Source organism: Oncorhynchus mykiss, chromosome 3 (assembly GCF_013265735.2).
Source record: "Oncorhynchus mykiss isolate Arlee chromosome 3, USDA_OmykA_1.1, whole genome shotgun sequence".
NCBI classification, from domain to species: Eukaryota; Metazoa; Chordata; class Actinopteri; order Salmoniformes; family Salmonidae; genus Oncorhynchus; species Oncorhynchus mykiss.
This window is the reverse complement of record NC_048567.1, coordinates 57,651,416-57,671,859: the sequence shown is the minus strand read 5'-3', so window position 1 is coordinate 57,671,859 and position 20,444 is coordinate 57,651,416. Positions and strand designations below refer to the sequence as shown.

The following is a 20,444-nucleotide window of genomic DNA, read 5'->3' as shown; positions in this document are numbered from 1 at the left end:
AGAGAGCGAGAGATCCACCGAAACAGGATGCCTGAATTCACATAACCTTCAGTGTTGGGGAGGAGAGGTAAAGGCTGCTATCTGTCTGTCTGTTGGTCCAGAGAAAGCCTTCCTTAACTCCTTGTTCCACCACCCTGGAGTTGCCGTAAAGACTAAGGCTAATTAAAAAAAGGTGTTGAATACAGTAGGTCCAGGTGGCCCTAACCAGCCTATGTCCATTTACTGCCCTGCCCCACACCAAAAGGACCGCACAGAAACATCCCCCTCCCCTATCCTCTGTACTCCACATGCATACACACAGTTATGCACTTACTCATATGTTTTTGAAGCTCAAACAAGCAATCCCTTGTCCAAATGCACTTTTTCTCACACTAGGAATCCAACAATGGGATAGCAGAGAGTAGCTACATAAGCTGGTAATCATACAGTGAAGCAAACAACAATTACCTCAAGTAGAAATGTACTGTAGGTTGTGTGGCTTGTATTCACTCTCCACTTTCTACTCCTCCTACAATATACAGTGCATTCGGAAAGTATTCAGACCCCTTCACCTTTTCCCCATTTTGTTATGTTACAGCCTTATTTTGAAATGGATGAAATAACAAAAATGGACTCCTCAATCTATGCACAATACCCCATAATGACAAAGCGAGAACTGTTTTGAATTTTTTTATTTTAGCAAATGTATTAAAAATAAAAACATACCTTATTTATATAAGTACTCAGACCCTTTATGTACTTTACTTTACATAAGTACTTTACCCTTCATATGAGACTTGAAATTGAGCTCAGGTGCATCCTGTTTCCATTGATCATTCTTGAGATGTTTCTACAACTTGATTGGAGTCCACCTGTGGTAAATCCAATTGATTAGACATTATTTGGAAAGGCACACACCTGTCTATATAAGGTCCCACAATTGACAGTGCACAGAGCAAAAAACCAAGCCACGAGGTCGAAGGAATTGTCCGTAGAGCTCAGAGACAGGATTGTGTCGAGACACAGATCTGGGGAAGGGTACCAAAACATTTCTGCAGCATTGAAGGTCCCAAGAACACAGTGGCGTCCATCATTCTTAAATGGAATAAGTTGGGAATCAAGACTCTTCCTAGAGCTGGCCACACTGAGCAAACGGGGGGGAAGGCCCTCGATCAGGGAGGTGAGATGGAAGAACCTTCCTGCAGCATTCCACAAATCAGACATTTATTATAGAGTGGTCAGACGGAAGCCACTCTTCAGTAAAATGCACATGACAGCCGGCTTGGAGTTTGCTAAAAGGTACCTAAAGGACTCTCAGACCATGAGAAACAAGATTATCTGGTCTGATGAAACCTTGATTGAACTCTAGCCAGAATACCAAGGGTCATGTCTAGAGGAAACTAGGCACTGCTCATCCCTTGGCCAATACCTTCCCTACGGTGAAGCATGTTTGTGGCAGCATCATGCTGAGGGGATGTTTTTCAGCGGCAGGGACTAGGTGACTAGTTAGGATTGAGGGAAAGATGAATGGTGTAAAGTACAGAGCGATCCTTGATGAAAATATGCTCTAGAGCACTCAGGACCTCAGACTGGAGCAAAGGTTCACCTTCCAACAGGACAACAACCCTAAGCACACAGCCAAGAAAACACAGGAGTGGCTTCGAGACAAGTCTCTGAATGTCCTTTGGTGGCCCAGCCAGAGCCCGGACTTGAACCCGATCGAACATCTCTGGAGAGACCTGAAAATATCTGTGCAGCGACGCTCCCCATCCAACCTGACAGAGCTTGAGAGGATCTGCAGAGAAGAATGGGGGAAACTCCCCAAATACAGGTGTGCCAAGCTTGTTGCATCATACCCAAGAAGACTCGAGGCTATAATTGCTGCCAAAGATGCTTCAATAAAGTACTGAGTAAAGGGTCTGAATACTTACGTAAATGTGATATTTCAGTTGTTTTTTTATACATTTGTAACATTCCTAATAACCTGTTTTTGCTTTGTCATTATGTGGTATTGTGTAGATTGAGGGGGGGGGAAACTATTTAATACATTTTAGAATAAGGCTGTAACATGGAAAAAGTGATTCTGAATGCCTTCTAAATGCACTGTACATAGCTACAGACAAAGATAAAGAGACGACTGTCTGTCTTCCACTCTCCCAATGACTTCATAATATAAATAATAATAATAAAATAAATTATAAATGCCATTTAGCAGATGCTTTTATCCAAAGCGACTTAAAACCAATTTATGCTTGATCTGAAAATGTGGTCGGAGGATCCGTATGGAGGGGGTGACACAATTGAGAAGCCTCCGGAGGCATGCAGAGGCCAAATCAAGCCCCGTGCCAAATCGAGCTCCGTACTGCATCACCGTGCACCTCCCACATTTTGTAACAATGTGGAGGACTTTGTATAGCTGGTTGACAGTAGGTGGGGCCGGGAGGTCCTGCATAAACACAAACTCACTTTCTTGAAAACTTCCTTCGTAACAGCTCTGCGTTGTTACAGGAAGTGCATGAAGTATGAATGCCCTGAATTCTGCAGAGGCCGTATCGCAGTAAATGCTGTATGGCCACTGCAGACATCAGATTGACCATGCAGGTCCTTTCACAGTCATGCTTTCATACATGTTATGTATGGGTGGTTCCGGAAATCAAACCCTCTATCCTGGCGTTGCAAGCGCCATGCCCTGCTAACTGAGCTACAAAGGACCACTTCAGTTTCATCAGGTTAGTCTGGTAGCCACCCATGGCGCTATGTATGATGGAATTCTCTTTAAATGACAGGTTCTGATGTAGAGACAGCCTGCTCTCACAGGCTTGTTTGTTCAGGATTGTTGCACTACATGCTCTGTCTGTGACTAAGACCTGTCTGTGGAGAAACAGTTCAAGTAACATCTTGCCAGAAAGAGGGCAGATTGACAAGACTTCAATAATAGTAGCTGTCAGAGAGGTCTCCTATTGGTTGTCTCCTGACAGGCCAAGGTAGTACATTTCACCTCATTATCAAAGACTCAAACACGCACGTGTGTGATTAATGGTGTTTGTTAACATGTTCTGTGTCATACTGTGACAGACAAATAAGGTTTTGATGATGATTATGTGTGAAAACTGCAATGTGTTACTGCGGTATTTTGAAGCTCAAAGAACCCCATCGAAAAAGGCATTCAGAAACGCTTCACCATTGAAACAAAGGAATTCAAGGGATTTAAGAAAGGTATATGTGTCAATTGTATGTCATTTCTCCATTTGAGCTCTGATCAAATAACTCATTTAAGTCTGGGAGGTAGGGCACGACCAATTCATTTTGCACGAGTCAGGTTAGTTGTTGTTCATTTTTGCACTTCAAGCTTGTTTAGATTCCATCTAGGAGGGGGCTCCCATAAGGGAGAGCATTCACAGCCTCCACAAACTAGCCAATTTCAATTTCACAGTTTCAATTAAGTGTATTGACTTATATTCCAAATACTTGAAAGGAGTCCATAACCACTGTATGTATAAACACAACATTGGCCTCTTATCTGGCTTTAAATGTTTATTAAGAAATGGCACATTTGAAAATGTTCACTTGTGTACTCTGTGTTGATTCTCTGTGGCTGAGGTCGGGACCACAGGCGAGTCAGTCAACGTCCAAAATTGTACCATATTCCCTATTTAGTGCAATACTTTTGACCAGGGTCCATAGGGCTTTGGTCAAAAGTAGTGCACTATATAAGGAATAGGGTGCCATTTGGGATCGCAGCCTCAGCCCGCTCTAAAGGCTCTTTGGGGTCGTCACACCTCAGATCCCACCGGTGCCTCCAAATGACACTCCCCCCACAGCGCAGCAATAACCGGGAACACTGTGGCTAAACTTGAAGGACGGTGACCAACCAGCATGGTCCGTAGTAAATTACTCAGACAGATAAGAGCACTCTGGTGCCAGTTTTACGAAACCTGGAGCATCAGTGAAGCTGAACGCTAATCTGTGAAACTTGCACAGGCCTCTAGACCTGCGCCGGGTGGAAGCTCCAAGGGGAGGGAATCAGCTTGTGTTTTTGTGTATGGAGCGTCTGTTTCTTCTCAGCTCCCCCAGAACAGAGACCTCTTTATGGGCCGTCCATTGGAGGGGTTGACGGCAGAAAGTTGGCCATCAGACAAGGCTGGTTGTCTGTAGGCGTTTACTGGAAACGGAGGGAGCAGCAAGAGCTGGGTTGGGTGCAGGTTGGCTCCCATACAGAGAGGGGTATAAATGAGAGACTGAGGTGAACCCAGGCCTTGCCAAGAACGCTAACATCTCAGACCCACCTTTCAGACCCACAACCAGCCTCTGCCAGCTTCTCATCCCTATGGATTTCAGTGGGAGATCAGTATAACCAAATCCACAGATTTTACGGGAAGAAGCCATATCAGTATTTCAACTATTTTCTTTACCTCATGTACTCCTGGCACATATCAGCATTTACTACGGAAATGTGTGTTGTAAGTCTAAGGTCCAAGTAGTATCTAATATGAATTCTTATCATTATAACTAATGGATGTTAAAACATCTTTGTGTATACTAACTGAAATCGGCTTCAAATACTTTTTTCTTCAAAGCAAGAGCATTTGAGTTGTTTTTGTGTGTTGCCTGCCTGCCCTGCAACTCATCAGTTAAGCAGACTGAAGTCTGGTACGCTGAGCCCCCAACCCCACCGTCCCTACTTTCTCCCATCCTCCCCCACCTCCTCATCCCACTCTCCCGAATCCACCCCCATGTCCCGCTCCACTTCATCAACCCTCTCCTCCCCCCTCCCCAATGGACAGCATACTGTGACTCATTACAGTGGTAATTTGGAGACTAATGAAGTGTGAGGTCGTGGTACTGGCCTGCTTTCTTTAAAAATGCCTCTGGACACATCTACTCCTTGGTTAAGAGAAGCAGCCTGTAGTATAGGAGAAGCCTGTAAGCCTGTATAGCAGCAGACAGAGAGTGGAGAGGTGAGGATGTGGTACTGGCCTGCTTTCTTTAAAACCTGACATCTTCTCCTCTTCACCTGTTTCCAGGTGCTGTACTGCCTGGCTCACCACACACAGACGTTTCAATTAGACCCAACAACCATATTAACACAAGGAGTAGCATGCCCCTTCAAAGAACAAGCTTTGCCAAAAACAGTTAAAAGAACTGTGCCAGCGGCCAGCAGACAGACGGCACGGTATTCAGTGTTCTATTCTGGCTTCAGGGAGTAGCTATCAAGAGTTACAGCAGCCTCCTGGCTGTGTTTCTACAAGCAGACCTGCTAGTTACCTGCCAACAGATGACACATTTATATCCCACTGACTGTGACCTGTGGGCTATATTATCAATGACTCAACTTTAGTCAGGGTATCTTGTTCTATTAATCTGGTAGCTTGAAGGTGGCCAACTAGGCGCCTCAGTTTTTTACAGTTACATCCGGATGGATGTGCTGACTCGTAACAGGGCTAAGTACTAATATGAGAGACACCTTGGCTGTGCCCACCCAAACAGATACCCAAACAGTAGGCTGTCTGAGACACTCAGTCTCAACTTGTTCAATGCTTCAGGCAGGAGCGGTTCACTAGGACAGATCAGGAACGCTAGTAGTGGATCTGGATTGACATGTGCATGTTTTCAGGGACCAACCTGAATGGCAGACATACAGCACCTGTAAACCACTATGTTCAATTCACTAAAATCCTATTGTACAAAACACTGATTTGCATTACTCTTTCAAGGTATTCATGCTTGTGCATGGTTGTCTCTTTCACTCTATTTCTGTTACTAACTAATTTTCCCTCTCTCTTTCCAGACATCATGGCCTAGCAGGCAGCCCGGTCATCTCAGACGGCATCTCTCTGATCCGTCTGTCCCCCCACGCAGCAGGGACGGGGGATTCCCCCTTCAGCCCCCCTCACTCCTACGTCCACCCCCAGATGGAGCACTACCTCCGCTCCATGCACAGCAGCCCCACCCTCTCCATGATCTCTGCTGCCCGCGGACTCAGCCCTGCAGAAGGTGAGACACACACATACAAACTACTGGCAGTTATAGGGGAGCTTACTGTAACAGAGCATTAAAAGAAATACAATTTTTTTTTAAAAAGTGCATCATATTTTCTACGCCCATATCTGTCAGATTGTACATGATATACACTGCTCAAAAAAATGAAGGGAACACATAAACAACACAATGTAACTCCAAGTCAATCACACTTCTGTGAAATCAAACTGTCCACTTAGGAAGCAACACTGATTGACAATAAATTGCACATGCTGTTGTGCAAATGGAATAGACAACAGGTGGAAATGATAGGCAATTAGCAAGACACCCTCAATAAAGGAGTGGTTCTGCAGGTGGTGACCACAGACCACTTCTCAGTTCCTATGCTTCCTGGCTGATGTTTTGGTCACTTTTGAATGCTGGCGGTGCTTTCACTCTAGTGGTAGCATGAGACAGAGTCTACAACCCACATAAATGGCTCAGGTAATGCAGCTCATCCAGGATGGCACATCAATGCGAGCTGTGGCAAGAAGGTTTGCTGTGTCTGTCAGCGTAGTGTCCAGAGCATGGAGGCGCTACCAGGAAACAGGCCAGTACATCAGGAGACGTGGAGGAGGCCGTAGGAGGGCAACAACCCAGCAGCAGGACCGCTACCTCCACCTTTGTGCAAGGAGGAGCAGGAGGAGCACTGCCAGAGCCCTGCAAAATGACCTCCAGCAGGCCACAAATGTGCATGTGTCTGCTCAAACGGTCAGAAACAGACTCCATGAGGGTGGTATGAGGGCCCGACGTCCACAGGTGGGGATTGTGCTTACAGCCCAACACCGTGCAGGACGTTTGGCATTTGTCAGAGGACACCAAGATTGGCAAATTCGCCACTGGCGCCCTGTGCTCTTCACAGATGAAAGCAGGTTCACACTGAGCACATGTGACAGACGTGACAGAGTCTGGAGACGCTGTGGAGAACGTTCTGCTGCCTGCAGCATCCTCCAGCATGACCGGTTTGGCGGTGGGTAAGTCATGGTGTGTGTTGGCATTTCTTTGGGGGGCCTCCATGTGCTCGCCAGAGGTAGCCTGACTGCCATTAGGTACCGAGATGAGATCCTCAGACCCCTTGTGAGACCATATGCTGGTGCGGTTGGCCCTGGGTTCCTCCCAATGCAAGACAATGCTAGACCTCATGTGGCTGGAGTGTGTCAGCAGTTCCTGCAAGAGGAAGGCATTGATGCTATGGACTGGCCCGCCTATTCCCCAGACCTGAATCCAATTGAGCACATCTGGGACATCATGTCTCGCTCTATCCACCAACGCCACGTTGCACTACAGACTGTCCAGGAGTTGACGGATGCTTTAGTCCAGGTCTGGGAGGAGATCCCTCAGGAGACCATCCGCCACCTCATCAGGAGCATGCCCAGGCGTTGTAGGGAGGTCATACAGGCACGTGGAGGCCTGAGCCTCATTTTGACTTTGTGTGATTTTGTTGTCAGCACATTCAACTATGTAAAGAAAAAAGTATCTAATAAGAATATTTCATTCATTCAGATCTAGGATGTGTTATTTTAGTGTTCCCTTTATTTTTTTGAGCGGTGTATATACAAATCCTAAAAATAAGACAGAAATATAGTTTGAAACTTGTTATGTAAGGGTGTGTGTTGATAGATTTACAGACATTCGGTTCAGTTTTAAGGAGGTGAGATGAGAGGATCAGGCTGTGTTTAAGGGAAATAACACTTAATGGATAGTTCTCACTATAAACACAGAGAGAGAATGTCTGGAACACATCTCCCAGAACACACCTGGGTATATGTGTTATGTTGTTTACACACCAGATTACCCACCATACTGTGAAAATTTGTCTAACACCTAATACACTCTGCTACATTAAAACTTTTTTCCTTTCATCCTCTCATGTAATGGGATGTGTATGGTTTATACAACGGGTGGGTCTTATCCAGGACGCTCATTGGTTAAAACCGCATTCCAACCGGTGTTTATTCCACAAGTTACCACCGGCTAAACCTATGACGTTGAAATGCCTACTTACTCTGTTCCATCTCACTGCGCAATCCACTAGCCAGACAATTTATGAACTTGATCTCCACTGTAAAAAGCATCTAGACATTATCTCCCTTTTCTTTTAGACTAGCAATTGGTTTTCAATAGCGGTAAAACTTGCTATCTTACCCTTTTGATATTTGCAATATTGTTTCAGTATTGAAATTCAATCTCCAACTGTCCCATAGTAATGAACATGTTGGGAGTCAGAATGAGACAGACAGACAGGCAGGCAGCTTTTCTCAGCCAGTCGAAATCATCAATCAGCATCATTTTAGTGGATATTTACAAAGAAATGTCAATTTAAAAACCGGTTAAAACAAAACGAAGTAAAAACAGGTCAAACGAAATAAAGTGCATCTAGTTTGCAGTATTTCCAGCTTCAGTTTGAAGTGATTGTGTTTTCTGTGTTGTTGGCTTGTTCCTCTGAACAACAATGTCCTGACGACAGAGCACATTATCTATTCCAGGTGAAATAGTGTATCATTAGCTCATTATCATTTGATGTATCCAAATAAATATCACTAGAAAACAGCTTAAACAAACACAAACACAGCTACTTTGTTGTTATTCTGGCTGTGCTGTTTGACGTGACTGTAAAATATTCGTAGTTGGCTGGCTAGCAAGCAAGGGATAAGAACGTTGCCAGCCAGTATAGCAATAGAGCATTTAGAACAAAGTCAGTGATGCGTCCACAGATGCAGAACAAGAAGACTCAACGAATGGGCCACGTCACGGGCAACCAAACCAATAGAACGAACGACCAGCCGGTTTGGGTAGCAACCCTAGATTTGTGTCAGGACTATATTTTGTGGAAGGATTAAATAATATGGCTAGATTTAAATAAAGTTTTTAATGAAAATACATAGTTGAAGTCGGAAGTTTACATACACTTAGGTTGGAGTCATTAAAACTAGTTTTTCAAGCACTCCACAAATTTCTTGTTAACAAACTATAGTTTTGGCAAGTCGGTTAGGACATCTATTTTGTGCATGACACAAGTAATTTTTCCAACAATTGTTTGCAGACAGATTATTTCACTTATAATTCACTGTATTACAATTCCAGTGGGTCAGAAGTTTACATACACTAATTTGACTGTGCCTTTAAACAGCTTGGAAAATTCCAGAAGATTATGTCATGGCTTTAGAAGCTTCTGTTAGGCTAATTGACATCATTTGAGTCAACTGGAGGTGGACCTGTGGATGTATTTCAAGGTCTACCTTCAAACTCAATGCCTCTTTGCTTGCCATCATGGGAAAAGCAAAAGAGATCATCTAAGACCTCAGAAGAAAAATGGTAGTCCTCCACAAGTCTGGTTCATCCTTGGGAGCAATTTCCAAACACCTGAAGGTACCACGCTCATCTGTACAAACAATAGTATGCAAGTATAAACACCATGGGACCACGCAGCCGTGGAAGGAGACGTGTTCTGTCTCCTAGAGATGAACGTACTTTGGTGTGAAAAGTGCAAATCAATCTCAGAACAACAGCAAAGGACCTTGTGAATATGCTGGAGGAAACAGGTACAAAAGTATCTATATCCACAGTAAAATGAGTCCTATATCAACATAACCTGAAAGATCGCTCAGCAAGGAAGAAGCCACTGCTCCAAAACCAACTTAAAAAAGCAAGACTACAGTTTGCAACACCAAATGGGGACAAAGATCATACTTTTTGGAGAAATGTCCTCTGGTCTGATGAAACAAAAATATAACTGTTTGGCCATAATGACAATTGTTATGTTTAGAGGAAAAAGGGGAAGGCTTGCAAGCCGAAGAACACCATCCCAACCGTGAAGCACGGGGGTGGCAGCATCATGTTGTGGGGGTGCTTTACTGCAGGAGGGACTAGTGCACTTCACAAAATAGATGGCATCATGATGGAGGAAAATTATGTGAATATATTGAAGCAACATCTCAAGACATCAGTCAGGAAGTTAAAGCTTGATCACAAATGGGTCTTCTAAATGGACAATCATACTTCCAAAGTGTGGCAAAATGGTTTAAGGGCAACAAGTCAAGGTATTGGAGTGGCCATCACAAAGCCCTGACCTGAATCCTATAGAAAATGTGTGGGCAGAACTGAAAAAGCGTGTGCGAGCAAGGAGGCCTACAAACCTGACTCAGTTACACCAGCTCTGTCAGGAGGAATGGGCTAAAATTCACCCAACTTATTGTGGGAAACTTGTGGAAGGCTACCCAAAACATTTGACCCAAGTTTAACAATTTAAAGGCAATGCTATCAAATACTAATTGAGTGTATGTAAACTTCTGACCCACTGGGCATGTGATGAAAGAAACAAAAGCTTAAATAAATAATTCTCTCTACTATTATTCTGACATTTCACATTCTTCAAATAAAGTGGTGATCCTAACTGACCTAAGAAAGGGAATTTTTACTAGGATTAAATGTCAGGAATTGTGAAAAACTGAGTTTAAATGTATTTGGCTAAGGTGTATGTAAACTTCCAACTTAAACTGTAAATCATTAAATGTTGGTTACCCATTGTATAAAAGTGATAATGCCCGGGCATTATCACTTAAGTGTACTGTGTGTGTGTGTGTGTGTGTGTGTGTGTGTGTGTGTTTGCATGCGTGAGCGTGCATGAATGTGTGAGTGCTTACGTGAGTGTAAGAGAGCTAGAGAGAGAAAGAAAGAGCATGTGAACACATGCTAGAATGTGTGTATACGTTTCTGAACAAATGTTTGGGTATCGGAAACCATGGAAATTAGCAAAGACTAACAAAGCACATTTCCCTCCCCAATATGGAGCTCATATGATGACAGGCCTGTCCTCACGACCCTGTTACAACAACAGGTTGAAGGGTGTAGAGAGAGCTGCCTGAGAGGCGACAAAGGCTGAGAGATAGAGCTGTCTTAGAGGCCCAATGATAAATCACTGAGTGTACTCCCCTGTTGACTTTAATGGCTTTGTGGCTTTTAGGAGAAGCAATGCGGAAGAGATTCTGTCACTGATAAAGTGGCAGCAGTGGCAAAGAAGTATGTCATAAAATGGAGGGCATTAAGCTTGAGTGAACATAAATAAAGTTGTGTAAGCTTGGAGCCTATCGGAGAATACTGTAGATAATTCTAGAGATAGAATACCTGTAAAGTAGTTGTAGACAACTTGTTCTGAGTGTAGTTTTAGTAACCTAATGCCTGGACACTACTGTTACTTGTCCCAGAGATTATAATTTTTCCTATGTTGTTGTGGAGTTATAAAATCAGTCCATTTTATCAGCATATCAACTTGGTTATATCAAGAAAGGGACAGATCTTCCAATTATAGGAAACATCCACACCCTTTATCGTCAGTGTTGTCAATGTCTACTATATGTCTGATACAGCAGTGTAGGGTCACTCCAAACCATGTAAATGAGATAGAGCCTCCTTGCTCTGCGTTCTGTCTGTTGAATTCCCTGGCTTTTTGAGCTGGTTTCACCGGGACGACTACTGGTTTTATCCTCTACCCTCCACTACCATGCTCAAGTCCTTGTGTCTTACCTATCCACTACTCTCCACCATCCTCATTCGGTCTGTCCAGTCCACTACCCTCCACCATCCTCAGTCTGTCTGTCCAGTCCACTACTCTCCACCATCCTCATTCGGTCTGTCCAGTCCACTACTCTCCACCATCCTCATTCGGTCTGTCCAGTCCACTACCCTCCACCATCCTCAGTCTGTCTGTCCAGTCCACTACCCTCCACCATCCTCAGTCGGTCTGTCCAGTCCACTACCCTCCACCATCCTCAGTCTGTCTGTCCAGTCCACTACCCTCCACCATCCTCAGTCTGTCTGTCCAGTCCACTACCCTCCACCATCCTCAGTCTGTCTGTCCAGTCCACACAAAGCAGCTACTGGAAGTGGTTATGTGATCCGGGCAGGCGAGGAGAAACTAAAGCTTCTCTGTGGGCCTCCTAGCCAGCACAAACAGACGCCTGTTCTTTTTTTTACCACAGCCAGACCTAATTAGTCCTGTTAGGACCGTTTTGGTGTGGCCCATGGTTTAGGCACTGCAGAGGAAGGAGGCTCAAACCACCCCTCCTTCCCCCCTCTCTCTCTTCTCCCCAGTTTATCTAACTAACAATAGTCAGGGGTGGTTGGAGTAAAACATATATACTTTAAAATGACTAAAACCAAATGGAAACTGTGTAGAAATGATAATAGACCTACATTCATACAGTTTCTTGACTGTGTCCATCTTGCTAATAATCACCCAAATGAAAGCTAGACATTCAGGGAGCATCGGAAATTGTAAAAACTATGGATAGAGGACAATATTTTGCACATTTTTACGGCGAGGAAATATAGCACATTTTCAGTGCAGCCCTCTGGACCTCTTTGTTGACTGAATACGGACCCCCAGGGTCAAATTGGTTTGACACCACTACATTAGGCCCTTTAAGGGAGTTCAATTCTCCACCCTTCCATCCCTACTTTCTTCCGCTCCTCCTTTCTCTATCTGTGGAGATAGATATATCCACAGGGGCAAACGGAGAGCAGGAAACTAGGGGAGGAGGCCACAGTTATGGATATAGGCCTCAGTGGCTCGCTGCAAAAGGAAAGAAAACAGATCTACATCTCCCTCTTACAGCTTGTGACATTTTTAAATGTGGGTTTACAGGGTGCAGGTGTTAACACGTTCTACATCAATATTTCCGTAATGCTCAAGGGTTTCCCTTCTCTACCACTGTGTGTGTGTGTGTGTGTGTGTGTGTGTGTGTGTGTGTGCGGGTAATCTGTCTCAATGAATTTATGTGCGAGACAGGAGAAGAGCAGGAATGTTTTATTCCCTCCTTCTTTCTCTTCTTCGTTTACTCCCCGGGGTCATTCACACACCTCAGCAAACCTCAAAGACTTCACCTATCTTTTATCAAAAGCCTTTTGCCCTCCAGGCATCTTCTGTAGCATAGATCTTCAAACCTGTGAAGCAGCGCACCATGTCTGTTCCCCTCTGTCTCTCCGTCTGTCAAATCTACTACTCACTGTTTTGGTCTGTGTCTCTCTGCGTCCTCTCATTTCACCCCCCCCCCCCCCCCCCCCCGTCTCTCTCTCTGTCTGTTCCTGTGTCAGTCTTCCCTGTCCCCATGTCAGTTGTTCATTAGTTGACCTGTGACACATCTCTCACCTCTCACCCCTCTCTCCATCTCTGTCCGACAGTGACCCATGAGCACCTGAAGGAGCATGGTCTGTTCAGCCTGCCCCCTCCACCTCCAGGTGCCAACCCTACAGATTACTACCACCTCATGGCCAGTGGCAGGAGCACTTACGGAGACCTCATCATGCAGACCGGGGCGGCCGCAGCAGCAGCAGCCGCAGCAGCACACCTGCCCGACTACATCAGCCCTGTGGATGGTGAGTGATCCTGAAATCCTGAAACACACCATCCTGGGTTGTACCCCAAATGACATCCGATTCCCTAGATCAGGGGTTGGCAACCCTGGTCCTTGAGTGCAACAGCCACTGCACTGCAGGATTCTTTCCCAACCAGACACCACACCTGATTCTACCAATCACTCAACTTAATTGGCTAAATTCATCACCTGGTCTAAAACAAAACATGAAGTGCCTCTACAGGGTTTCCTACCCCTGAACTACTTTTGACCTGACACAGCCCAGGTCACACTGACTATCATATGTGGGACTCTCCCACCTCACTGAGTGTACCAAGCATTAGGAACAACTTTGTAATATTGAGTTGCACCCCCCTCCCCCTCAGAACAGCCTCAATTTGTCAGGGCATGGACTCTACAAGGTGTCGAAAGAGTTCCACAGGTATGCTGGCCCATGTTGACTCCATTGCTTTCCACAGTTGTGTCAAGTTGACTGGATGCCCTTTGGGTGGTGGACCATTCTTGATACACACGGGAAACTGTTGAGCGTGAAAAACACAGCAGTGTTGCAGTTCTTGACACAAACTGGTGCGCCTGGCACCTACTACCATACCCAGTTTAAAGGCACTTAAATCTGAATGGCACACACAAACAATCCATGTCTCTATTGTCTCAAGGCTTAAAAATCCTTCTCTAACCTGTTTTTGTCCCCTTCATCTACACTGATTGAAGTGGATTTACCTGCTCAATAAGGGATCACAGCTTTTACCTGGTCAGTTTATGTCATGGAAAGAGCAGGTGTTCTTAATGTTTTGTATACTCAGTGTACATTGTGAAGTACCCATATGCCACACTACTAAATACTAAGAGCCTCATCACCCTTTGTGCTTACCTCCAGGTATGTGGTGCTGTGCTTTTCATAGATGTCCTTTCTTCTTCTTGTGGCTTTCTGTGTGTAAGACTTCCCCACATCAAAGCAAGAGGAGCATTCCTTGACTTATAAAAACCCTCAGTCGTAGCAGGGGGTGTCTATAAACACAGAAAAGCCCATGACAGAAAGGCCCACCACTGTTCTCCCAACACAGGCCTCTAATTTACACAGCTAGTCACATAGTGTTTCAGGTGTGTTACTCTGTTATGAGTAACATCCTACAAATCCACAGTGGTAACCTTAAAAGGGCAACCATGTTGAGAGGTAGAGGGAGAGGAAAAGAGGTAGAGGGAGAGGAAAAGAGGTAGAGGGAGAGGAAAAGAGGTAGAGGGAGAGGAAAAGAGGTAGAGGGAGAGGAAAAGAGGTAGAGGGAGAGGAAAAGAGGTAGAGGGAGAGGAAAAGAGATAGGTAGAGGGAGAGGAAAAGAGGTAGAGGGAGAGGAAGAAAAAGGAGAGAATGAGATGGAGAGAGAGAGTAAGTGTGTGAGAGATGAGACAGAGATGAGAGACAAATAGAGAGAGAGAGAGGTTTGGCAGTGGATGGACTATATTTCAGGCAGCAGCAGATGCCAGGGCTTCTGAATCTGTCTCTTCTCTGTTTCTCAGTCAGTGTTATGGCAGGTATACTGTAAATCTGTGGTCCCTGCTCTGCTTGTGCAATCTAACGGCAGGGATAGAGGATAGTGGCAGGCAGGGGAGATTTAGTGACAGTGTGACAGAAGAGACGTGGTGAACAACCCTGCTTTTCACAGGAGAGGTCAGACATATGGTCAGGGACCATAGCCTTGCAGACAGTCCCAGGCCTAAGAACAGAGTGACAAGTAAGGCCTAATAATGCTGCTAGGACCTGAAGATTATTTCAACTCAGGAACCTTCCAGTTAGCTGTATGAATGGGCAATACAGTGCTACAGAGTGGAAAGCTAAACTAAACTGTCCATGAAAGTAAGCCTTTCGATGCCTTTCGACCGTCAAACGCATACATTCTCTGCCTGCCTGGCACAGACTCCCGGTTAGGTATCCATATCACTTTTATCCGGTCTCAAACCACCCAAGGGAAAAGAGCGAGAACGAGCCATCTACCATCTAACGGTGTTTGCACCTCCTGTCACGCTCTCCGTCCACCCTGCGTGACGCTAAATCACCAATCCTCATGTGCATGCTAGGAAAACCTTACCGCCATGATCCCTGCCAACGCAGGATCCACCTCGAAATGAACCGTTTAAATTACCCCTCAATCACTAAATCAAACATGAAGAGAGGGAGGAGGAGGAGGGGAGGGCATGCAGATTTGGGCATAGAGGTTGTTGTCTTCCTCCTTCACTACTCCGTCCCTCCATTCCTCCATCCATCCTCCCACTTCTCTCTCCCGGCGTGACCGCCACTGCTGCTGGCTTCCCACAGTTGTTTGGGGAGGCTGTTTGCTCAAACACCCACAGACACCGACTCACACAGCACAGAACTGGGCCTTCTCCTCGCCTCCCCGCACCCCCCTCACCTCCACACCTCCCCCTGGCAGGTTTATTTGGTGTTCTCTACTTCTCAAACCTGGCTGGGTTTGATGTGGTCAGCGTCCTGGGCACTCTCTGGCTTGAAGCTCTCCGTCAGTGCGGTTAGCGAGGCTAGCAGCTCCACAGACACACACAGGCTCTGTATTGACCTAGCCAGCCAGCTAATGGCTCAGAGTCTCAGCATACGGCCTGGCTGAATAAAGAACCTCATTTAATGGCAGAGAGGGCGATACATATGCATCGAGACCGCTACGTTTGTTTTGGAAGCCTAGCTCTGATAAAATAAAAGAAATTCATATGCATATTTAAAAATCAATTTATGCTCTAATAAATTCATTGGACCTACCACAAGAGCTGAGTCCTCAGTGAACCCAAAGTTATAATATGGCTGGTTATTTTCCCTTCCCAATGATTCCTATTAGTACTACAAACATGAGAGAGTGGGCTTAAAAAATAGTGCTGGTTAATAAAAGGGAGAAATGTGTTCATGGAAAATTCTGCAGACTAGCCCTAGTACCGGGTGTACTTAAAAGTTTTAAGACAGTCAGGTGTTCTCATAGTTCCATAGGGCTAAATGTATGGATTTACTGTAGGTTTTACCACTTGCCATTAAGCAGAGCTATAACCTGGGTCTTTTCTCAAGAACATAGCTAAATGACACTAAACATGGCACCCTGATGCTGTCCTGTTTCCCAGAGCTAGCTGCTCAGGACAGACCATGTATCCCTGTCCCCATGCGTGGTACTGTATATAGTACGTTGACAATTGTATACAGTAATACAATTAATGAAACAGTCAATAATCTGATCATTAATCTGACTGTGTGCAAACCCATTCTCAGTTTTGGATCTTTTTGTTGAGGCCTTATGCTCCGCAGAGAGTGAAGGGGAGTAGGTAGCTAAGTAGTAATGCTTTCTCTAAGAACACATTATGGGACCTGGTCAAAATTACTGCACTATACAGTATAGGGAATAGAGTGCCTCTGCTCCTCTCCTCCGCCCACTGTGTGACTGATTGAGGCATGGGTGCCATGTAGGCTACATGCAGTCTGCTCCGACAGGCCTACAAAACAAACACCGACAGATCCTCCTGCCGTCCGTCAGTTGGTTGGTTAGTGTGGGCCGTGCTGAAATGCCAAGTGTGCCTCCGTGCCAGTGGCGTGCTCTGACACGCTCATCCACTAAAACAACATAGACCAATTTCCCCCGCTAATAACAGACACAAATGTTTCCACCAGACCAGGCAGAGGCCAGTTGGGCCTTGTTCCCTAAAGCCCTTAGTAAATCTATTGCGTGTGGTGTGTGATGTTATGAGTGGTCTCACCCAGAAATCTCAGATAGATCGATGGATAGATGGAACAAATCGGTCTGGAAAATAATCTGTACAGCCCTCCTCTGAATTTTTTTAATGCCGATGTGGCCCTTAAGACAAAATGATTAGCCACCCCTGCTCTAGCTGGATCAGCATTTTCACCCTTTTCAGTGTAAACTTAAATACTGTAAATCCTACAGATTACACTTCATCATGTCTTAATAGTAAGCTCACTGAGGAACGCGCCAAACAAGGCTGAACAAGGGGGGAGGGTTGTAGAGCACTAACAGCATAGGACCCTGCTGCCGGGAAAAGAAACTCAAAGGTCCCATGACAATAGCTGCTGCCAAAGTAAATGTCTGCCATGCAGTCAGAGGAAAAAGAGATCTTAGTGTTTGGGGAGGAGGAGGGAGGAAGGGACGGAGAATGAGGGGGGTCTTGTCCAGTCCCTGCGGACTACATACACAAACACTTACTGTATGAACACACATGAGCCCCCGGCAGAAGTGTGCACATACACAAAAACACACAGCTGGCTTTAGCAGGACACTGGGGGCTCATAGGGGAATCATCGCAGTGAGCTCCCTCTAATAAAATGTGCAGTGATGGTATTAGCGAGATTTACCAGGAAAAATAAACATTCCTCCCCACTCGGAGGAGAGCAGAGGGGATCGGGGGTGGCTGGACTTGGCTGGGGCTCTTGGCTGGCTGGTACCCAGGCTGCGGTGTTGTTTAGGGAGGAGATTGGGCCTCGCACTGGGCCTCTCTCCCTCGCCTCGGAGGACCAACGCCTGACCCCTCATGCTTTACCTCAGTCTGGGGTCATCTGAAAGAGAGAGAGCTAGAGCAGTGTAGGTAGTGGATCCACTGTACAGCAACCCTACTAGAGAGAGAGACCGAGTGAAAGAGAGACCAGAGAGAGAGACAGACCGACATAGCCAGAGAGCAGCGGAGGTAGTGAATCAACACTCCTAACTAAATGACCCAACAAAGCCAGGCCCTCCACAGGGCTCCACTGGCTCTCCTGATGGGAAAACAGAGCCCAGATAAAGAGACCCTACATCCCATTGTAATATCATTCTCTCAGGCTAACTACTAACTACAGGCCTCTAAAGCCTGTTGCACTGAACAAAGGGAGACTACCTTTGTGTGCTGTGTGTGGAACCTGTGCCAACTCTCATTCGGGGGGCTTTGGTTTGGGGGTTGTACTGGGAGGCACGGGGGGGGTAAAGGATTAAGGATTACTACCCTTCAATTACAGTATTCAGATTTTCCACAAAGCCATTTCCATCAAAACAGCAAGGCAGATGCTTAAAATAATCGCTCAGCCCCCTTTTAGTTTTTTTTGTTAATGTGCACTCAAGTGCCTGTAATTATGAACCTATATATCAGTCCAGATCCCCCAATTATAGCCAACCCTCCCTGTGCTCCACTCTGCTCCCACAGAGACAGAGTCCTAGACCTAGAGAACAGGACATATCCCTCGGGCCAGCGCCACGCCACCTCCCTGCTGCCAGAACCTGGCATACCCCTAAATTAGAGCCCCGCCATCGATAAAGCACTCCATCACTGTGTGTGTTGCCTGAGTGACCTCAGGCAGAGCAGATACAACAATGACCTCACAGGGGTGCTTATTTTTGTCCTTTTACACACGTGTTTTTCAGCATATACCAACTCCCCCAGGGAGTGGGGTCACAGCCAGGGTCACCATTATACAGCTCCCCTGAAACAATTAGGGTTAAGTGCCTTGCTCAAGGGCACAGTGATAGATTGTTCACCCTGTCGGCTCCAGTATTCGAACCAGCAACCTTTCGGTTACTGGCTCAACGCTCTAACCTCAAGGCTACCTGCCGCCCTAATAAATTGCCGCTGTCTTCAGGCGCTGTCTCTCTAACATGGGAGGCCAGAGGAGGAGTGTATCCTTGGTGTGCCAGGTCCAGGCTAGAAGAGCAAACGCTGCGCTCTCATGCACACACTGTTGACTAACACATTAACTAGGGACTCCTGAGTGGATAGAGAAAGATGTACTGAATTGATTAAGGAGAACCTACAGTTTTTCTGGGGATGGGGATTTTGGGGTTGGAGGTATCAGGTATGAAAGGGGTTGAGACAATATCTAAGGGTAGGGGTGTGGGATGGTGGGTTTAGGGGGTTATTACTATAGTATGTCTGGGGATATAGGGGTGGGTTTTTGGGGGGTGAATCAGCATTTTGTGAAGGGGTTGAGACCATGTCTGGGGCTAGGGATATGGAGGGTTTTGGGGGTTGGGGTATGAGGTTTAAGGCTTTCTTTTGGTAAGGGTGTCCAGGGGGTGAGGCAGGCGCCAGTTTCGCCAGGCTGTGAGCCGTACCTCGCTTAGTTTCCTGCTTTATAAAGTGGCACATTAATAAGCAAATCTCCCCTGAGATTCAGTTCTGTTCTGTGGTGAGCAGAGATGAATAAGACCGCTGCACCACACACACAGACCCAGACACACACACAGACAAACACACGGCAGCTCCACAATGGGCCAGCCCATTCCCAGGCAAGAGAGAAAGAGCCATTACACTCGATGCAAATCTGAATCCACCCCTAGCCTTTCTAAAGAGTATAATATAAACCACTGTCGTATCCGGGTAGCAACCCACTCCTCTCCCCACTCCACCCCCTCTCTCCTCCCCCTCTACTCCCCTGATAACCCCCCTCCTTTCGCAATATGCCTAATGATACTTGACACATTTATTTTTTTAGCTTCATAGAAGAACATTCTTAGGGACCGAATGTTGTTTTTGCCAACTTTTTCAGACATCTCTACAGCTGAGTTTTCATAGAGCAGCCAGAGTCCCTCTGAAGTCCTGCAGCTCTTTAAGTAAGCACATAAGCCTTTTGTTTTACAACTCAGCAACATAAGTCTTTTTCACACACACCCACACATGTGCGCAGGCCCCGACACCTACCCACACACACACACACCATGTATAAGACTACCGTTTTTTTACGGCCATAGGTATATAAGTATAGTGGTCTCTGGGTCCATATGGCCTGGAAGAAAGGATCACTAATTTACCCAATAAAGGGTCAGAGGATTGGCTGCAGGTTGACAGTGGTGTGTTTGACATGTTGGCAGGTGGTGGTGTGTGCGTCTGTCCGTGTGTTTTGGGGAGGTGTGATAGGAGCTATTAAGAACTTCCTGTTGCCAGCGCCTCTGATGATGCCCCCTGTTAGGCCTAATAACCCCCCATCCCAGACCAGTACTACCCCCACCACTCTGCCCTGGTATGTGTCCTGCCACGCCACATCACACCAGGGATAATACTCAGCACCTGTTGGCCCACAGCAGCTGGCCAACGCTACCCCCATCCTTA

General features: G+C 45.9%; 1 protein-coding gene across 1 annotated transcript in view; it reads left to right on the top strand.

Annotated features, from left to right (window-relative positions):
- Positions 1 to 20,444, top strand: part of LOC110520285 (zinc finger protein GLI2) — a 102,778-nt gene that overhangs the window by 63,058 nt on the left and 19,276 nt on the right. The window contains exons 4-5 of the mRNA XM_021597475.2: positions 5,768 to 5,973; positions 13,177 to 13,371. Of these exons, the coding sequence (XP_021453150.2) occupies positions 5,768 to 5,973; positions 13,177 to 13,371 (401 nt within the window). The remainder of the gene's footprint in view (positions 1 to 5,767; positions 5,974 to 13,176; positions 13,372 to 20,444) is intronic.